We start from the raw sequence: 20,105 nt of genomic DNA on the forward strand, positions 1-20,105 counted from the left end.
TTTTATTTTTTACTCGCATGACAAGCTCGCTCGCTAGAGGTGGTTTTATTTTTTACTCTCATGACAAGCTCGCTCACTAGAGGTGGTTTTATTTTTTACTCTCATGACAAGCTCGCTCTCTAGAGGTGGTTTTATTTTTTACTCGCATGACAAGCTCGCTCGCTAGAGGTGGTTTTATTTTTTACTCGCATGACAAGCTCGCTCTCTGGAGGTGGTTTTATTTTTTACTCGCATGACATGTTCGCTCTCTGGAGGTGGTTTTATTTTTTACTCGCATGACAAGCTCGCTCTCTAGAGGTGGTTTTATTTTTTACTCGCATGACAAGCTCGCTTGCAGGAGGTGGTTTTGTTTTTTACTCGCATGACAAGCTCGCTCTCTAGAGGTGGTTTTATTTTTTACTCGCATGACAAGCTCGCTCTCTAGAGGTGGTTTTATTTTTTACTCGCATGACAAGCTCGCTCGCTAGAGGTGGTTTTATTTTTTACTCGCATGACAAGCTCGCTCTCTAGAGGTGGTTTTATTTTTTACTGGTATGACAAGCTCGCTCTCTAGAGGTGGTTTTATTTTTTACTGGTATGACAAGCTCGCTCTCTAGAGGTGGTTTTATTTTTTACTCATATGACAAGCTCGCTCTCTAGAGGTGGTTTTATTTTTTACTCTCATGACAAGCTCGCTCACTAGAGGTGGTTTTATTTTTTACTCTCATGACAAGCTCGCTCTCTAGAGGTGGTTTTATTTTTTACTCGCATGACAAGCTCGCTCGCTAGAGGTGGTTTTATTTTTTACTCATGACAAGCTCGCTCTCTAGAGGTGGTTTTATTTTTTACTCGCATGACAAGCTCGCTCGCTAGAGGTGGTTTTATTTTTTACTTGCATGACAAGCTCGCTCTCTGGAGGTGGTTTTATTTTTTACTCGCATGTCAAGCTCGCTCGCTAGAGGTGGTTTTATTTTTTACTCGCATGACAAGTTCGCTCTCTGGAGGTGGTTTTATTTTTTACTCGCATGACAAGCTCGCTCTCTAGAGGTGGTTTTATTTTTTACTCGCATGACAAGCTCGCTTGCAGGAGGTGGTTTTGTTTTTTACTCGCATGACAAGCTCGCTCTCTAGAGGTGGTTTTATTTTTTACTCGCATGACAAGCTCGCTCTCTAGAGGTGGTTTTATTTTTTACTCGCATGACAAGCTCGCTCGCAGGAGGTGGTTTTATTTTTTACTCGCATGACAAGCTCGCTCGCAGGAGGTGGTTTTATTTTTTACTCGCATGACAAGCTCGCTCTCTAGAGGTGGTTTTATTTTTTACTCTCATGACAAGCTCGCTCTCTAGAGGTGGTTTTATTTTTTACTCGCATGACAAGCTCGCTCGCTAGAGGTGGTTTTATTTTTTACTCTCATGACAAGCTCGCTCTCTAGAGGTGGTTTTATTTTTTACTCGCATGACAAGCTCGCTCGCTAGAGGTGGTTTTATTTTTTACTCGCATGACAAGCTCGCTCTCTGGAGGTGGTTTTATTTTTTACTCGCATGTCAAGCTCGCTCGCTAGAGGTGGTTTTATTTTTTACTCGCATGACAAGTTTGCTCTCTGGAGGTGGTTTTATTTTTTACTCGCATGACAAGCTCGCTCTCTAGAGGTGGTTTTTTTTTTTCTCGCATGACAAGCTCGCTTGCAGGAGGTGGTTTTGTTTTTTACTCGCATGACAAGCTCGCTCTCTAGAGGTGGTTTTATTTTTTACTCGCATGACAAGCTCGCTCTCTAGAGGTGGTTTTATTTTTTACTCGCATGACAAGCTCGCTCGCTAGAGGTGGTTTTATTTTTTACTCTTATGTCAAGCTCGCTCTCTGGAGGTGGTTTTATTTTTTACTCGCATGACAAGCTCGCTCTCTGGAGGTGGTTTTATTTTTTACTCGCATGACAAGCTCGCTCGCAGGAGGTGGTTTTATTTTTTACTCGCATGACAAGCTCGCTCTCAGGAGGTGGTTTTATTTTTTACTCGCATGACAAGCTCGCTCTCTAGAGGTGGTTTTATTTTTTACTCGCATGACAAGCTCGCTCTCTAGAGGTGGTTTTATTTTTTACTCGCATGACAAGCTTGCTCGCAGGAGGTGGTTTTATTTTTTACTCGCATGACAAGAAACTTAATGTCCTAGTGTGTGAGTTGCTTAATGTGTATTATGATATTAAACATTTACATTTGAAATCATGAATTTGTTTTCTACAAACAAGTAGTGTGGTCCGTGACTATTGTAGGGAATCCTTCAAAATAGATGACTCCTCTGTACCACTGCGTACCACTAACTGAGAGAGTTACATTAACGTAATAATGCGAGAGTCCTCAGGGAAACTAGAGAACAGATTTTTAAACCAATATGTTATATATCAACAAATCTATAAATAAAGGAGCCATCCCACTGGACTGGAAAATTGGTAATATTGTTCCTATATTTAAAAAGGGAGATAAATGTGACCCTGGGAACTACAGACCTATAAGTTTAACATCATATGTAAAATCATGGAAACTATAATAAGGACCAAAATGGAGGAATATTTATATAGTAACAACATAGGAGACAGCCAGCATGGCTTTAGGAAGGGTAGGTCTTGTTTAACTAATTTACTAGATTTCTTTCAGGAGGTGACTACTAGAGTGGACAAGGATAGTGCGTATGACATCATCTACTTAGATTTCCAAAAAGCATTTGACAAAGTACCACACGAAAGACTGTCTAAAGATTAAATCAGTAGGAATAAATGGTAAAGTAGCAGCATGGATTCATAACTGGTTACAAGATAGAAAGCAAAGAGTTATAATTAGAGGCCAGACATCAAACTTGAACACGTGGGGTAACACAGGGATCATTGCTATTCTTAATCTATATAAATGACCTGGACCAAGACATAATCATTAAACTATGCAAATTTCAGACAACACAAAACTGGGAGGGGTAGCCAACTGCAGCTTCAATAATACACAGAGATTTAGACAAGGTTGGGCTGACACATGGCAGATGAAATTTAATGTGAATAAATGCAAAGTCTTAGGGCGCAAAAACATTAGAGGCAAGTACAGCATGAATAGTAATGAAATAGAGGAAGCTATATATGAAAAGGACTTTGGGGGTAGCAGTGGATGAATCTCTTAAGCCAACTAGACAGTGTGGAGAAGCTATGAAAAAGGCAAATAGAATACATTTCTGGTCCCCATATCATAAGAAACACATTGAGGCATTGGAGAGAGTACAGAGGAGAGCAACATGATTAATCCCAGGATTGAAGGGTATGTCATATGAAGATAGACTGAAAGAGCTGAATCTGTATAGTGTAAGGCTTTTAAAACTTGTGCTTCCCTGACCTTATAGCTCTTTAGCTTGGCACATGGCCCGAAATACACCCATCTCAGAGTGACTGGCTTTTCATAACTCAGAGTGCAGCTGCGACCTCGGAGGGATGATACGTTTGTTTTCGCATAAATAGTTTCTGCTTAATAAACAGTTTTGAGCCTATGTACAAACCATAATCCAACCAACTGAAACTGACTTAAAAGTGATATGCTATAACAACGCATAACAACACACTATTGGAACACGTAGGCTTTTTCCGATAACCACACACCTTGTTGTGGGGCAGGGTACACATTGTTCCAGTTAAATTGCACACGCTCTTATTGTTTCATCAGCCTTTGTTCCTTCATTATACAACCCGTTACTTATGCTTTCCATTTAAATGATGAAGGAAGTGAGAAATCAGAAATCTGTCTGTAAACATTGTGTTTAATGTAAGCTCTGAATCAATGCAGGGTTAATAAGCTCTTAAAATTAAGCTGTACATAGCTGGTGCACATCAGCAGTTTGCAATCACCAGCCTTGTTGTTCGACCTTGTGATGCGTGGGTGTAGTGCCTTGCTGCATGTGAGAATTGAGCAAAACTCATAGCATTGTTCTTAAATGTAACAACTTCTTATCTGGGTTTCTGCTGACTTTGGTAAAGTGAAGAAGAAACGCAAATCTAATTTTTAATGTGCTTTGTCTCGTGCTAGGGAAATAAGACCAAATTTGGTCAAGGAAATTACGTAAGCTAGCTATATATCTGTGCTGTACGAAGTAACTTCTTAGCTCAGAAACTATCTTCTACACTGATGCCAGCTCTGACATTACACCTTCTGAGGCCTACCGTATGCTGGTTAGGGTTTTTTGTTTTCCTCTCCTGAGTGCTAACGCACCGCGCTTGCATCAAGGTGAGCGAGCATAGGTGGGCCGAATGCCCTTTTCTCTTTCTAGAATTTCTTCTGGGTGCTGTGTTTATTTTAATCATGAGAATGGCATAAACAACCTGGTGACCCCCCCCCCCCCCGGTTGGAATGACTCGTTTACTATGAATGCTTACTGAGTATCTTCTCTGTAAATCTAAGTACAGCAAACTGTGTCCACACTGAGTCCACAAATAAAACATATAAACATATTGGGCCCAACTGACACGCACAGTCCAAACTCAAGAGCACTTGCATCTTTCCCATGGTGTGATTTTGAGCACAGTAAACGCTGGGCACTGTCAGAGATTGGTGAGTGCTGGTCAATACATGAGAGGTTAGCAAATAAGGAGCAACTGACTTCCCAATCAATAGACTGTGCAGGCACTTTTCTGTGATTTATAATAGAAATCCTAGATATATATAAGGATATATAAAAAGAAAAAAGTATATATTATAGGGGGTTTCATCGATTAATGTTAATTGATTAATCACACCTGTGGGCTTTCAATCAAAAAATGACTGATCAATTAACGCGTTCTACCTGAGTGCGGTATCAAAAAATGGCCAGCGAAAAATACATCTTAACAAATGCCGGGTACTTCTAAAGACCTTCGCAATCACCAGTATCTCAGAATAAAGAATAAAAGACTGCAGGTTGCAGCATTTGCTCTTCAGTGCTTTCCTTTCACAGCAGTACTACAAGTTTATCGTATCATCTTACGGTTTCCTGACCCCTCAGATTTAAAATCATATACAGCCTACACACTGTTGAGTGAGAAAGTCGAATTCAGGCACAAAATCTTTCTCGCTACCAGTTTCTGAATAATGTTGAAATATGATCTGGCATTATGTTCAAACATGAGAATTTGCACAATATAGATCATTGTGGACATTCCAGAATGTATGTCTTCAAAGTGTAAGTCGGCTTGGGCCCTGGTCATTGCTGCTTGCAGCTATATTTATTATTTTTGTTTTGTTTTGTTCTTTTTTTTAATTTAGAGTGATCAATTATTATTTTTATTTATTTTCCCCCAATTTGGAACGTCAAATTATGTTTTTTCTCCTCACCGCAGCAAGTGCCCACACAGCACAGGCGTTCTGAGGGTGTGTGAGCGTCCTCCGATCTCACAAGCCTAAAGCCAGAATCACTTTTACGCCAAGCAATCCAGAACAGAGGTGGGTGGGGCTACCGATCCCGGAGAACAGAGACCAGCCCTGCCTCTTATCCACTTTGAATGTACTCGGTGTCTGGCCAGTAGGGTTCGCTGTTGCGCAATGAGGAGAAGCAATCCCTGCTGGTTTCCCATGCCCCACCCCGGGAGCGTCAGAGCCAGTGTGACGCCTCCTTCAGAGTCCCCAACAAAGTTCAGCCTCTTTGCACAGCCCGGATTCGAACCGCCACCGTCCGAGCTGTGTGACTCATCCTGCACTCCCAGCGGCAGCGCTTTAACTGGAGGAGCCACTCGGGGACCCTTGTTTTGTTCTTTGAATATAATATAATTTTAAAAAAGGTTTAGTTTAGTTTAGTTTATTCACTTTGTGCCCACAGGTACATCTCAATAGCGCAGTACAAATACAAAGAGACATTTACTAAGATAAAGATAATAATGCAGATGATGATAAAAAAAAAATGTGCATGGGTGAATCTACTATTGATCTACCAGTTAATCAACTGTCAGATCTTTTAGTTCAAATATTGTTGACCCTCAGATAACAGATGCAGGTTAGTACCAAGTTCACTGCTCAAGCAACAATGTTAACATAACATAACTGGCCAGCAGTACAAGTCTAGTAAGCTGATTTGCAATACCAGGTATTCAGTGTACATTACTGGCTTGTTCAGTACAATGAGCTGCCTGTTTATTATCAGAGACAGGGCAACCACATTAACCTGTCATCAAATCAAAGCATATCTCCTCTGACCACTGCAAGACTGACTGTTGCACAGGTGCTGTAATTACAGAGGGATACATTGTGACATCCCTGCATAGCAGAGGTGGAGAAAAGTGAAGAGCAGACCTTGTGATCAGCTCAAGTTTCAGGGCACAGTTCCATTATTTTACCTGTTTTTCTTCCCAATTTAGAACATGCAATTGTTACCTTACCGCAGCAATTCCCAAAACAACTGAGGAGAAATGCAGGTCAGATGGCTGTCCTCTGATCCCACAACCAAGCCAATTGCCTCCTAGGAGCTCTTCAGCAGATGTTGGCTCCTAGAGGACAAAGGCCAGCTCTGCAGGTGTCAGCTTGAGCTCACCGAGTTTTCCCCCGACTATGACTCACCCTGCACATGAGATGGTCATGCCTTTACCAGGGAGACTCTCTGGGAAACATGCACTCCCCTGACTATGACTCACCCTGCACATGAGATGGTCATGCCTTTACCAGGGAGACTCTCTGGGAAACGTGCACTCCCCTGACTATGACTAACCCTGCACATGAGATGGTCATGCCTTTACCAGGGAGACTCTCTGGGAAACGTGCACTCCCCTGACTATGACTAACCCTGCACATGAGATGGTCATGCCTTTACCAGGGAGACTCTCTGGGAAACATGCACTCCCCTGACTATGACTCACCCTGCACATGAGATGGTCATGCCTTTACCAGGGAGACTCTCTGGGAAACGTGCACTCCCCTGACTATGACTAACCCTGCACATGAGATGGTCATGCCTTTACCAGGGGAGACACTTGGGGGGGCCCCCCCCCCAAGAAGACTTTATAGGGTACTTTACATTATCACCTGCTATGTGTGCTCTGTATGATTCTCTGGTGTTGTTCCTTATTAGAGAATTAACAGGTTTATTAACCATTCCAGATGGGCTTTTGCAATATGCAAGGGTATTAGGTGGGAAAGAATATTACTGTTGCATTGAGCATAGGTGAAGCATTGTGACCTGAAGCAACCTAAAAAATGCAGATTATATCAAATATCCCTTCAAAATCTATGTCCTACTTCTTAATATCAGCACCATCATTATGGTACACTTACCTTTGTGCAGAAAAATCCTTGGTTTTATTTTAGGGATATGTAATTTTTAAAGTTTAGGACAATTTCTTTATTTCAACTTATTTTTTTTTTTATTGGCAGGAGTGCTGCATGAAACATGTAGGTTTTGTCTCATATTTCTTTGAAGTACGCATTTGCCTGGACCTGGTAATAATGCTCTGCTTTATTCAGGTGGATGGGTCTGTTTTTGCCACAGAATGTGCAGGGAGTTTTCTAGACATCAGCCTGTCAATCTTAAGGCAGTAACAGCTGGGAGAGCGACATCAGAAGCGATTTTTAAACCTCGTTCATTCAGACAAAGAAATTCCTTTTTGTGAACTAGATGTTTGTTATCTAATCAGTGTGGTGCAGGGTGCTGGTTGTGGTGAACTAAGGTGGAACATTTATTCACAGGTCAAAAAATTACAGAGGAAGCAACATTGGCTTTTACTGCTAACATATCAAGTGATTATTTTTCATTACCAGTAAAAGTGATTATTAGAATAGTAAGAAATCACTTATCGGAAAAATATTGTTGACAGCTGCTTTTCTGTAGCGTGATCTAATTTGCAGAATTTCCAGATTATTATATTACACACCCACCCATTGTCACTGAGCTCATCTGCCAAACTGCATCTCAATGAAACAGCTTCTCAAAAAGCCATGAGAAGGACCATAATGATAAGATATACAGAACAAAAAAAATGTTTCAGTCTTACTATTATACTGTAGTTTCAGTGCTTCTAAATTACAACAGGGTTTTATACCCAGTCCTCTGTGCTTGTATGATGTTCACAGTCTTTCCAGGTGGTTTATTGTGTTTGCTTGACAACTACAGCGTCTAGTTGTTTTTTTTATCACTATTAATGGCTGGCAAACATCATTACAAGTCAGTGGAACCTTTACAATTTAATTAACATAATTTTAAAGCAGCAAACAGAATCTGCAAACAGTTTTTCAGTTGACTGTTTTAATGTAATATTTATATTTATAGGGAATTCTTAACTAATAGTTTCCTGTAAGGTTTTTCTCCCAATTTTTTTGTCGCCTCACCATGGCAAAAAACAAACAGTTGCTGCATCTCCAGCGAGGTAAACCGACAGTCAGTATAAGGGGCACCTCACAATTAAAGTACATTCCTGCTTTGCTTCAGTGGATAACATTGTAAATTCACCTTCATATTAATGCCACGCTCTGCTCTGCAGTTGCAAACCTACCAAGCCTCTGTTAATGACCTCTCTCTATAGAGCTGCCAAACTCTTGGATGCAACATGATGTAACTCACTCACACAATTGATATGATATAACTCATTCACACAATAATATAATGAAGTAACTCATTCACACGATATACTTTACTTTGCATTTTTAAGCTGCCTTTTTTGTACACAACATCTTCATACTATACAGTAATTTGTGTTTACGTTTGTCACTTTGTAAATGTAATCCATATTCGGCTGCTCTTGAAGGAAAACCTATTTGTGCATATGAAGGTAAAGTTAAGCGAAAAAGCAGCAATACTTTTTCATGGGAATGCAATACTCATGACAATGCTCACAACGTATTCCTAAACATAGCATGGTACATTAACCAAAGGGGGTTGCTAACACACCCACGCACTCCGTACAATAACTCACATGGACAGGACTTCCACAGAGATGCATAAAAACACTGCCCCCCCTCTGTAAAGACTAACCCTCAGCCAAGAAACATGACCTGTAATGTATTATTATTGTTTCCCAAGGAAATTAACTTTAAAAAAAAAACAGTTTCCTGCCAAAAAATAAATATAAAATCCCAAAAGTGAGTTTGAGTCTTTTCCGAAAATCTAACCCTTAAACTACAATAGCAACTGATGTAGAAAGCCCTTGATTAAATAATTCACTGTCAATAACCCCCATGTGCTATCTTTCAAAGCTGCTGTTCTGTATTTATAGAGGATGTTTTAAACCCATGGGAAGTCTGTTCTCACTGATCTAACTGGATTTGTTTGACTAACCCTCTGGTTTGATTATTTATATTACATGATTAATAAACAGTGCAACGTAGCAGATTCCTCTTCGGTAATACTGACTATCAATGTTACTATATTATTCAATTACCAGTGAAGAGGAACAGCACCATGAGATAACCACAATGATACCACTATTTTATATACTGTGAAAGTTTGTTTTTTACTTTCCAAATATTAAGACTTGCAGATCTGGTGTAACCATATTCGGTTTTTCATTAATGCACCTATACATGCATGTGGAAATGGATTGTTGATCCACTATATGGCAAATCTTAAAGAACTATTATTTAATTAGGATTGTATCAATTTTTGCAGAATCCTAACTTTGCCAAAGTTCCAAATTTGTTTTTGCAATGGATTAAAAATGATCCATTTGGTCCTTCAGGCAGACTGTGAGAACTGAATCTTCATACCTTCTTGACAGCATGTCTCCCCCCCCCCCCCCCCCAAAACCTAAATCTAACCACCCGCAAAAAACAGCATTCACAGCTGCTTATTCTATGTGACTCATTTCTCTTGTATTAAAATAAATAAATAAATAAATAAATAAAGCAATTAATAAAAAAGTACTTTGACCTAACAAAACTATTATATACGTATTATGTATATTTATTTAAATGTAATTGAAAATTAGGAAAAACATACATGACCTGGACTATCGCAATCTCATGTTGGATTATGCTCCTGGTTACGTGTGGTTTTTAATCTGAAAGTCAGATTAAAAGGCATGTCCAGTCACTCATTACACAGACGATCCATTGCATACATTTTGTTGTAGTTTCGATTAGACCTGTCACACCGCTTTGACGAGAGCTGTCAGGGAGTGTTGTCTGTCAACAGTAACTTGCATACTCCCTGTACCAGTGTGATGGGTATTCATCTTCTTAGATTATCGCAAACGTACAACATGTACAAACATTAGAAACATGGAGCAGCTAGTTCTAGGGCTCCAGTGCATGCAGGACTTCATGTACCCTGAACTTAGAATACATCTGTTGATATTCAGGACTCTCCCTCAGTGACTATAAAAACAATGCATGAAAACAAACTGTTCTGATTCATTATCAATCCTACCGGGGCCAGTTAAGGATTTAAATGAACCTTGAGGTCAACATGGGAGGAGAAGTGGAAAATTCCACCCAGTAACTCTCATATACTGTACAGAAACACTGTACTGTCTTGTTTCCTACCTGTCCCCTCCTCCCCCATCCTGCAAAAAAGCAAAAAGCTTGCTTTCCCAAACAGTCCGAATGTAAGAATGCAACTATATAAAAACATATAAAAGTATGTCTGTAAAACTAAGGCTTTCCAAACAGAAAACAAACAAACCTGCGTGGACTCAAGCCATCCCTCTCCTCTCCGGAGAACTGTATGTGTTTTTGGTGTTACACCTCCAAACGGCTGCTTTAAAGAATGTAAAGTTACCTCCTCCCTAATACCTATTAACACAACATTTGTGTTTTTTTTGTACAGAGAAAACCAGGTTAAGCAATTTCCCCTTGAATAACATTGTAAGCTGAAACAATGATCGACGCTATGTTTTCAAGTGTGTAAATCTCATTTGAGCGTTACGGTGTTCCGTCTGCAAACAGTACAAGGTCTTCCTGGGTAAGGAGATGGTCAGTGCCAGTACACATCATCCTCAGCTATCAAAAGTCCTGCAAGTAATGCCTCTTTTCCACTGTAGAACTGAGCCCTCATGGTGTGCTTGAGAGCCTGGGTTGTTTTTCCACTGCTGAGCCGTGCTACTGACGTCACATGCAACGAAAGACAGTTGTTATTAATTATTGTTATTAATTAACTCAGTTTGCCAAAGGATGTACAAACAAATGGTATTCAAAAATTAAGACCAACGGTACAGCTGTATCTTGTATCACTATATTTTGTAAATATATTTAGGAATTTCTTTATACAGTAATCCACAAATTGTACTGATTATATGGACTTACTGAAGTTCAATTCGTTCTGTTGAAGGGGGAAAAAATATGATTTGCCAAAGATAACCAGTTTAAGGCTAGTTGTTGTTTTTTGTTTGGGTGCTTAAAAAAAAAAAAAAAAAAGCAGCAGCGCGAGCACAAACGAGAGCCGTAGTTGTATGCATGGTACAGCTGTACAGGATTTTGTTTTACTATTTTTGTTAAGTTTAGAACTGTTTTATTTTATTTCTTGATATATAATAGAATAAAGGTCAACGATGAGAAATTTGGTAGAATTTTGTGTTTTTGAGTGTGTGATTTAGTGTACCGTACCTGCGGTTTATGTCCATTTGCTTCTAATCGTCAGAAATTCAGACAAACTTTCTAATTTCTGACGCACTCCAGATCTTCCTGAACACTTCTATCTGCCCAGAGAAACTAGAGCCTGCATTTCCTCAGCGTTCCAAGGCTGTGCTTTTCTCTCATCACACTCGCTGGTCGGCATGTTGTTTGTTGTTTGTGTTTCTTGAGTGTACTGACTGACGTAATGTAATGATGAAAATCCTTAACCCCGCCCCTGCCTCGGCTCGGCTCGCAGCCGGATTCAGATGTCTTGAGAGTTTCACGGTTTGGTTCTCGCTTGGCTCGACAAATAGCCAGTGGAGAAGCACCCATACCGTATCGAGCCCTCACGGGTCAGATGTGCCAGTGGAGAAGCACCCGTACCCGTACCGTATCGAGCCCTCACGGGTCGGATGTGCCAGTGGAGAAGCACCCGTACCCGTACCGTATCGAGCCCTCACGAGTCGGATGTGCCAGTGGAGGAGCACCCGTACCCGTACCGAGCCCTCATGGGTTGGATGTGCCAGTGGAGGAGCACCCGTACCGTACCGAGCCCTCACGGGTCGGATGTGCCAGTGGAAAAGCAACTACCGAGTTAAACGTCACAAAGCCTGTCATTTTATAGAGGATTGGGAAATGAAAAGCGTAGTTCTACAGACTGGCGCCATGCCAGAGAGGCATACAGCAGAGAATATCGCAAATGTGTTGAACACCGCTATAGACCATTGGGGTTTATGGGGGAAAAATCACTGCCTGTGTTCATGACAATGCCAGCAACATCATCTTAGCAAACTCTGAGTTTGTTGAATGGGACTCGAATTTGTGCTTTGCGGTGGCTTTAAACTTGGTGCCATACATAATGTAGTCGGTGCGGCCAGCCGTCTTGTGTCGCATTTTCATCACAGTGCAATAGCTACTCAGGCGCTGAAGTTGAAACAAAAACTACAAACTCTGCCTGAGCACCGTCTGGTGCAGTATCTATGACATGTTTGAGCGCTTACAGGAACAGAGATGGGCAGTTGTCGCAGTCCTGTCTAGGGTGTACACAAAGCTTTCAGATGCCAGCACACTTAACCTGGCTGACGACAGTTGGGACGTTATCGAGAAGCTACTGCCAGTGTTACGCTCCTTGAAATGCACTACAACTGATTTGTGCGGTGAGTCGAAGGTATCGATCTCTATGATGTACCCTGTCATGTCCACTCTGCTGTCCAAGCATCTGATTTCTACCACAGGAGAGTCCACAAAAGTCTCACAGTTTAAAACAACTGTATCCGAGTCACTTAAGCGCTGGTTGGCAACCGAAGACACAGAAACAGCGCAGAAGGTGGCGCTCATCGCTTCATTTCTAGACCCCAGACAAACACTTGAAGTTTACAGAGGATGCAGTCAGGAATGCAGTCAAATATAAAGTTGGAGAACACTGATATCGCAGAAAAAGAACTAGGTACATCAGAGGCAAGTGGACCACCCGCAAAGCAACAACGCTCTGACAAGGATTCTCCTGTGGCTACTTTATTTGGAGATGAGTACTACACAGACGTCACAACCTCTCTACAAACGGAACTGGAAAAGTACACACAAGATGAGTGCATTCCTCCCTATGAAGACCCTCTGGCATGGTGGAAGGTGAATGAAAGCAGATACAGGAAATTATCACAGCTTGCGAAAGCCTACCTGTGCATCCCAGCAACTTCTGTACCAGCTGAGAGTTTTCTCGGCTGCGCGCCTGATAGTCAACAGACTGTGCACTTGTCTTCTTCTGGACCATGTTGACATGCTGATTTTTTTTAAACAAGAATAAGTGAACATGATAATAATAATGGACATTGCTAGCCTAATTATTCCTAAAGATTTTGTTAGGATTTTTTTTTGCTTCCATGGAAAGCTAGTGGGTTAATGCCACTCAGGTTTTTTTGTTCATTCATTTATTTATTAATATTATTAAGCTAGCTACATACATAACAAGCTATTGCCTATATAGGCTATTTATTTTTTATTCACTGGAACTCGAACGCACAGGTATGTTTCCGATTTGATTTAACATAGACCGGTAGTCTATATGTTGAGTGTGGTTTGAAAACGTGGGAAAAGTAAATCGTTTAGTTAAGTGGATTGTATAAATTAGCTAGCTAGTCTAATGCATTGCCACAAGGACGCTAATGTTAAGGCATTTGCCTCACAGCTCACATTGCTAAACTATTATTGAATGAAAATTAAATTAATAATTGAATAAAAATTATACGGGAGACGCCCATATTTTATAAATGTAATGCTTGCAAAATACGAGTCTCACATGAGATGTGTGAGAGTTGACAGGTTTGCTTGTTATTGCTGCTGTTATTATGGCATGTCCGTATGTCTCCTAATAGGAAGGTATTTTTTACATAGCCTAATGTTTATTTAACAAAAGTTGTTGTGTTAGCTAAGTATTTTAAAATAAAGTTCAGAATATATTGCAATTGCAATAACTGTCACATTGCATTATTTCGCATTTAATGTACGTCTCATTTTGAATGGGAGGCGGAGGTAGGGGGGCGACTATTTGATTAGTTGACCTCAACAGCTGTGGAATTATCCATAGTCAAAATATTTGTCATGCACATCCCTAGTGCAGAAGGGGTATAAGGGTCTAAAACAGAACTTCAAAACACATTCATTTTTAAATGAGGGAATTACCAAGTAACTGCACTGATGACTCCACTCGTTAGTACTTCATTGTACTTGTAAATGAGTGATAGCCAAGCCTTCAAAATCGATTTCCTCTCCTTCTACTAGGACGAGCAACATCATCTCTGCTAACATGAACTTGTTTGGAAGGTCAATACAATGCTAAGGAACACAATGATTCTCCTGCTACCAAGTCCCTTCCTGTGATGTACACCAGTCTTACTCCAGAGGTCTAACTATAAATCGGACTCATGACCTACAGCACATGAAGTGATTAGGTACCAAGAAGCAAAAAAAAACCTTGAGCACAACAATAAAAGCACAAGTGATCACTTTGTGAGAACAAACAGATCAGAAAATTTCCTAATCTTGGTTTGCCATGCTTTAAGATTAAGGTCATTCAGAGTTCATTTTGAGGTACAAAAGGGAGACAGACTGATAAGGGAACATGTTTATTTGGACAAGCACATTAATAAGAAACAAATGGCAGAACAAAGATGAATCCAAGACAACCCATTTTGTTTCCTTTTTTAAAAAGAACAAAACAAAATAAAACTTTCAAATTGGGAGTAGGGTGTCAGATATGGGCATATGCTTGTTATTTATGAAACCCCACATACTGTGTCCTTTCATAAAAAAGAAATCCGCCACTTCTGATTGGGTTTGGAAGTGCGATTCCTCCGAGTTAATGCGGAGCACACCTGGGACGATGGGAGCGGTATGTGCAGTTCAAGCCTATTTCCTGTTACCAGGCTTCATGAAGACACATTTATTCTGAAATGTTACTGAAACATTCTTCTTAAAACAGCCAGCAAGGTTTTTGACAGAAAAGAAAAATCGTTTTTTACAATCGATGCCCCAAACTGAATTACAAAACGTACCAAAAGCTTGACTTGAATCAGTTAAGGTATGAAAATCAATCATTTTCTTGGAGAACAACAAGAAATAAATCTTACATGTATAAAATGGCTGGTTTTCCAGTCACTGAAGCAAGTGGAAAAGCCGTTCCTGTACATCACTGCTGGCCAGTGCTTACTCTTCTCAGTGCATGTACATCACTGCTGGTCAGTGCTTACTCTTCTTTGATTTTTTGTGGGAGCGGTGAGGTGATCGTGAGCTTGACCTCCACGACCTTCTGCCAGGAGACGGGGAGCGGGACCGCTTGGACTTTTTAGGTGACCTTGACTTTGTTCTATTAGGAGGAGAGAGAGAGAGAGAGAGAGAGAGAGAGAGAGAGAGAGAGAGAGAGAGAGAGAGAGAGAGAGAGAGAGAGAGAGAGAGAGAGAGAGAGAGAGAGAGAGAGAGAGAGAGAGAGAGAGAGAGAGAGAGAGAGAGAGAGAGGACCTATTACAACTCAGCTGTCTAATACAAGCACTACCCATACAACTTATGTTCCCTCTTGTGGAATTATTATTAAATTAGGAGGGTTAGAATTTATATTAAACATCTAAGTGGAGATCAGCAGCAACAAGCTGTAATACAATAATAATATTTAGACACACATGAAGCTGGGGTTCTCTGGTATTTTCATATTTAGACACACATGAAGCTGGGGTTCTCTGGTATTTTCATATTTAGACACACATTAAGCTGGGGTTCTCTGGTATTTTCATATTTAGACACACATGAAGCTGGGGTTCTCTGGTATTGTCATATTTAGACACACATGAAGCTGGGGTTCTCTGGTATTGTCATATTTAGACACACATGAAGCTGGGGTTCTCTGGTATTTTCATATTTAGACACACATTAAGCCGGGTTCTCTGGTATTTTCATATTTAGACACACATTAAGCTGGGGTTCACTGGTATTTTCATATTTAGACACACATGAAGCTGGGGTTCTCTGGTATTTTCATATTTATACACATGAAGCTGGGGTTCTCTAGTATTTTCATATTTAGACACACATGAAGCTAAGGTTCTCTGATATTGTCATATTTAGACACACATGAAGCTGGGGTTCTCTGGTATTTTCATATTTAGACACACATGAAGCTGGGGTTCTCTGGTATTTTCATATTTAGACACACATTAAGCCGGGTTCTCTGGTATTTTCATATTTAGACACACATTAAGCTGGGGTTCTCTGGTATTTTCATATTTAGACACACATGAAGCTGGGGTTCTCTGGTATTTTCATATTTAGACACATGAAGCTGGGGTTCTCTAGTATTTTCATATTTAGACACACATGAAGCTAAGGTTCTCTGATATTGTCATATTTAGACACACATGAAGCTGGGGTTCTCTGGTATTTTCATATTTAGACACACATGAAGCTGGGGTTCTCTGGTATTTTCATATTTAGACACATGAAGCTGGGGTTCTCTAGTATTTTCATATTTAGACACACATTAAGCTAAGGTTCTCTGATATTGTCATATTTAGACACACATGAAGCTGGGGTTCTCTGGTATTTTCATATTTAGACACATGAAGCTGGGGTTCTCTGGTATTTTCATATTTAGACACATGAAGCTGGGGTTCTCTGGTATTTTCATATTTAGACACATTAAGCTAAGGTTCTCTGATATTGTCATATTTAGACACACATGAAGCTGGGGTTCTCTGGTATTTTCATATTTAGACACACATGAAGCTGGGGTTCTCTGGTATTTTCATATTTAGACACACATGAAGCTGGGGTTCTCTAGTATTTTCATATTTAGACACACATTAAGCTAAGGTTCTCTGATATTGTCATATTTAGACACACATGAAGCTGGGGTTCTCTGGTATTTTCATATTTAGACACATGAAGCTAAGGTTCTCTGATATTGTCATATTTAGACACACATGAAGCTGGGGTTCTCTGGTATTTTCATATTTAGACACACATTAAGCCGGGTTCTCTGGTATTTTCATATTTAGACACACATGAAGCTGGGGTTCTCTGGTATTTTCATATTTAGACACACATGAAGCTGGGGTTCTCTGGTATTTTCATATTTAGACACACATTAAGCCGGGTTCTCTGGTATTTTCATATTTAGACACACATGAAGCTGGGGTTCTCTGGTATTTTCATATTTAGACACACATGAAGCTGGGGTTCTCTGGTATTTTCATATTTAGACACACATGAAGCTGGGGTTCTCTGGTATTTTCATATTTAGACACACATGAAGCTGGGGTTCTCTGGTATTTTCATATTTAGACACACATTAAGCCGGGTTCTCTGGTATTTTCATATTTAGACACACATGAAGCTGGGGTTCTCTGGTATTTTCATATTTAGACACACATTAAGCCGGGTTCTCTGGTATTTTCATATTTAGACACACATTAAGCTGGGGTTCTCTGGTATTTTCATATTTAGACACATGAAGCTGGGGTTCTCTAGTATTTTCATATTTAGACACACATGAAGCTAAGGTTCTCTGATATTGTCATATTTAGACACACATGAAGCTGGGGTTCTCTGGTATTTTCATATTTAGACACACATTAAGCCGGGTTCTCTGGTATTTTCATATTTAGACACACATTAAGCTGGGGTTCTCTGGTATTTTCATATTTAGACACATGAAGCTGGGGTTCTCTAGTATTTTCATATTTAGACACACATGAAGCTAAGGTTCTCTGATATTGTCATATTTAGACACACATGAAGCTGGGGTTCTCTGGTATTTTCATATTTAGACACATGAAGCTAAGGTTCTCTGATATTGTCATATTTAGACACACATGAAGCTGGGGTTCTCTGGTATTTTCATAATTAGACACACATTAAGCCGGGTTCTCTGGTATTTTCATATTTAGACACACATGAAGCTGGGGTTCTCTGGTATTTTCATATTTAGACACACATGAAGCTGGGGTTCTCTGGTATTTTCATATTTAGACACACATTAAGCCGGGTTCTCTGGTATTTTCATATTTAGACACACATGAAGCTGGGGTTCTCTGGTATTTTCATATTTAGACACATGAAGCTGGGGTTCTCTAGTATTTTCATATTTAGACACACATTAAGCTAAGGTTCTCTGATATTGTCATATTTAGACACACATGAAGCTGGGGTTCTCTGGTATTTTCATATTTAGACACACATGAAGCTGGGGTTCTCTGGTATTTTCATATTTAGACACATGAAGCTGGGGTTCTCTGGTATTTTCATATTTAGACACATGAAGCTAAGGTTCTCTGATATTGTCATATTTAGACACACATGAAGCTGGGGTTCTCTGGTATTTTCATATTTAGACACACATGAAGCTGGGGTTCTCTGGTATTTTCATATTTAGACACACATGAAGCTGGGGTTCTCTGGTATTTTCATATTTAGACACATGAAGCTAAGGTTCTCTGATATTGTCATATTTAGACACACATGAAGCTAAGGTTCTCTGGTATTTTCATATTTAGACACACATTAAGCCAGGTTCTCTGGTATTTTCATATTTAGACACACATTAAGCTGGGTTCTCTGGTATTTTTGGGGTTTCTTACTTTGCAGGTGACGAGTAGCTGCCTCCTCGCTGTCTGTCTGACCGATCCCTCATCTTGTCATCCTCTTTCTCCCGTTCTTTATCTCGGCTTCTCCCCCTGTTCCTTTCTCGCTCGTGATTAGACTCTTTACTCCGCCTCCTGTCCTTCTCCTTGTTTTTGCTCCTTTCTTCCAGGCGCTCTTTGTCTTTCTTCTCTTCTTTCTTGTTTCTGTCTTTTGACTTCTGGGATGTCTTTTCTCTCCTTTCCTGCTCATCTTTTTCACACTCCTGGAAGAAAATATAAAGTCTTAGAAAGAAAACCAAATCCTTAACTTTAAACCAGTGGTTCTCAAACTTTTTTGTTCGCGGACCATCTGAATTTTTTTTGGATCTCGGCAGACCACGCAATAAACAGTATAGCTGACTGAAAAATAAGCACATTGAAAAAATCGCTATTATACTAAAAATAATTGTAAACTTACCTTTATTTGTTTTAATGCGATGGGTTGGCCTGTTTCTGTGAGCAAAGTTATTTTAAGATTGGAGTTTTAAAGAACGGTTCTAGTTTACTTTTCATTAACACTAATTTACCAAGAGGGGGAAAAAAACTGTTTTATTTTTTAATTGATTAATTGACCTCCGTTTAAAAGAAAAAAAAAAGCAAGAGAAAGGCTTAACAAGTCAACAACTTAGAAATCGAAGAAAACAAATTCTTGAGCAGCTGGTGTTTTTATTGATTTGATAAAACAAATAAATGGTAATCGACTTCAAAACAGTTTGTCTTGAAAATGTAAACGGTCTGTTACGATAACGCTATGCTTCAGTGTGTAATTTGGCTGGTCAATACTCTAATTTGTTATGTTAGCCTCTGTGCTGTTCGTCTCAATCGCTCTGTAAACAATGCTGATATAAACTGCAATGATAGCCTGTTAGTGCAAGCATTTAAAAATGCCAATAATGTACTTTTTCTCCAGGTCAGCGGTAGTAATGCATGGATAGTGAACTTTGTCTTTGCTTCCTTTTCTGTATCTTTTCATTATGAACAAAAATACATGACTGGCATTTTAAAATGCTTGGTCACTAACAAAGCTAACATTGCAGGTTATGTCAGCTCTGTTTACGGAGCAATTGAGACCAGCACGGAGGCTTCATTCATTTTAATGAATTACAATAAATGGAAACATTGAAAACCTCCAGTTTAATGGTTTACAAATTAAACTTGTTTTCACCAAAGCGGAATGATATATAATAAACTTGTTTGTTTGTTTTTTTGGAAAATCAAACCATTTTTTTTTACTGCATCCGTTTTATAAATCGGCATAACAACACCCCAGGGCTTGTCAGTTGTGTTGCATTAACATACAGCTTTGCTGGTTGAAGACACAGCTTTGTTTTGTGCCTCCAACTACAGCTGCATGTTCATGCAACACAACGCACGCCCTGTCGTGTTATCCCTTACTTTACAAGCTGCTGTGTTGAGTGCACATGAGCGCAAT

General features: G+C 39.8%; 1 protein-coding gene across 4 annotated transcripts in view; it reads right to left on the reverse strand.

The window, feature by feature from the left end:
• Positions 1-14,613: 14,613 nt before the first annotated feature.
• LOC117430902 (U2 snRNP-associated SURP motif-containing protein) overlaps positions 14,614-20,105 on the reverse strand; it is a 28,846-nt gene continuing 23,354 nt past the window's right edge. For all 4 annotated transcript variants that reach the window (XM_059000876.1, XM_059000875.1, XM_059000874.1 and 1 more), the window contains exons 23-24: positions 18,632-18,897; positions 14,614-15,369 (exon numbers count right to left, since the gene is read on the reverse strand). In XM_059000876.1, the coding sequence (XP_058856859.1) occupies positions 15,243-15,369; positions 18,632-18,897 (393 nt within the window). In that variant the 3' untranslated portion in view covers positions 14,614-15,242. The remainder of the gene's footprint in view (positions 15,370-18,631; positions 18,898-20,105) is intronic.

The sequence above is a fragment of the Acipenser ruthenus genome, chromosome 26 (assembly GCF_902713425.1).
Source record: "Acipenser ruthenus chromosome 26, fAciRut3.2 maternal haplotype, whole genome shotgun sequence".
NCBI classification, from domain to species: domain Eukaryota; kingdom Metazoa; phylum Chordata; class Actinopteri; order Acipenseriformes; family Acipenseridae; genus Acipenser; species Acipenser ruthenus.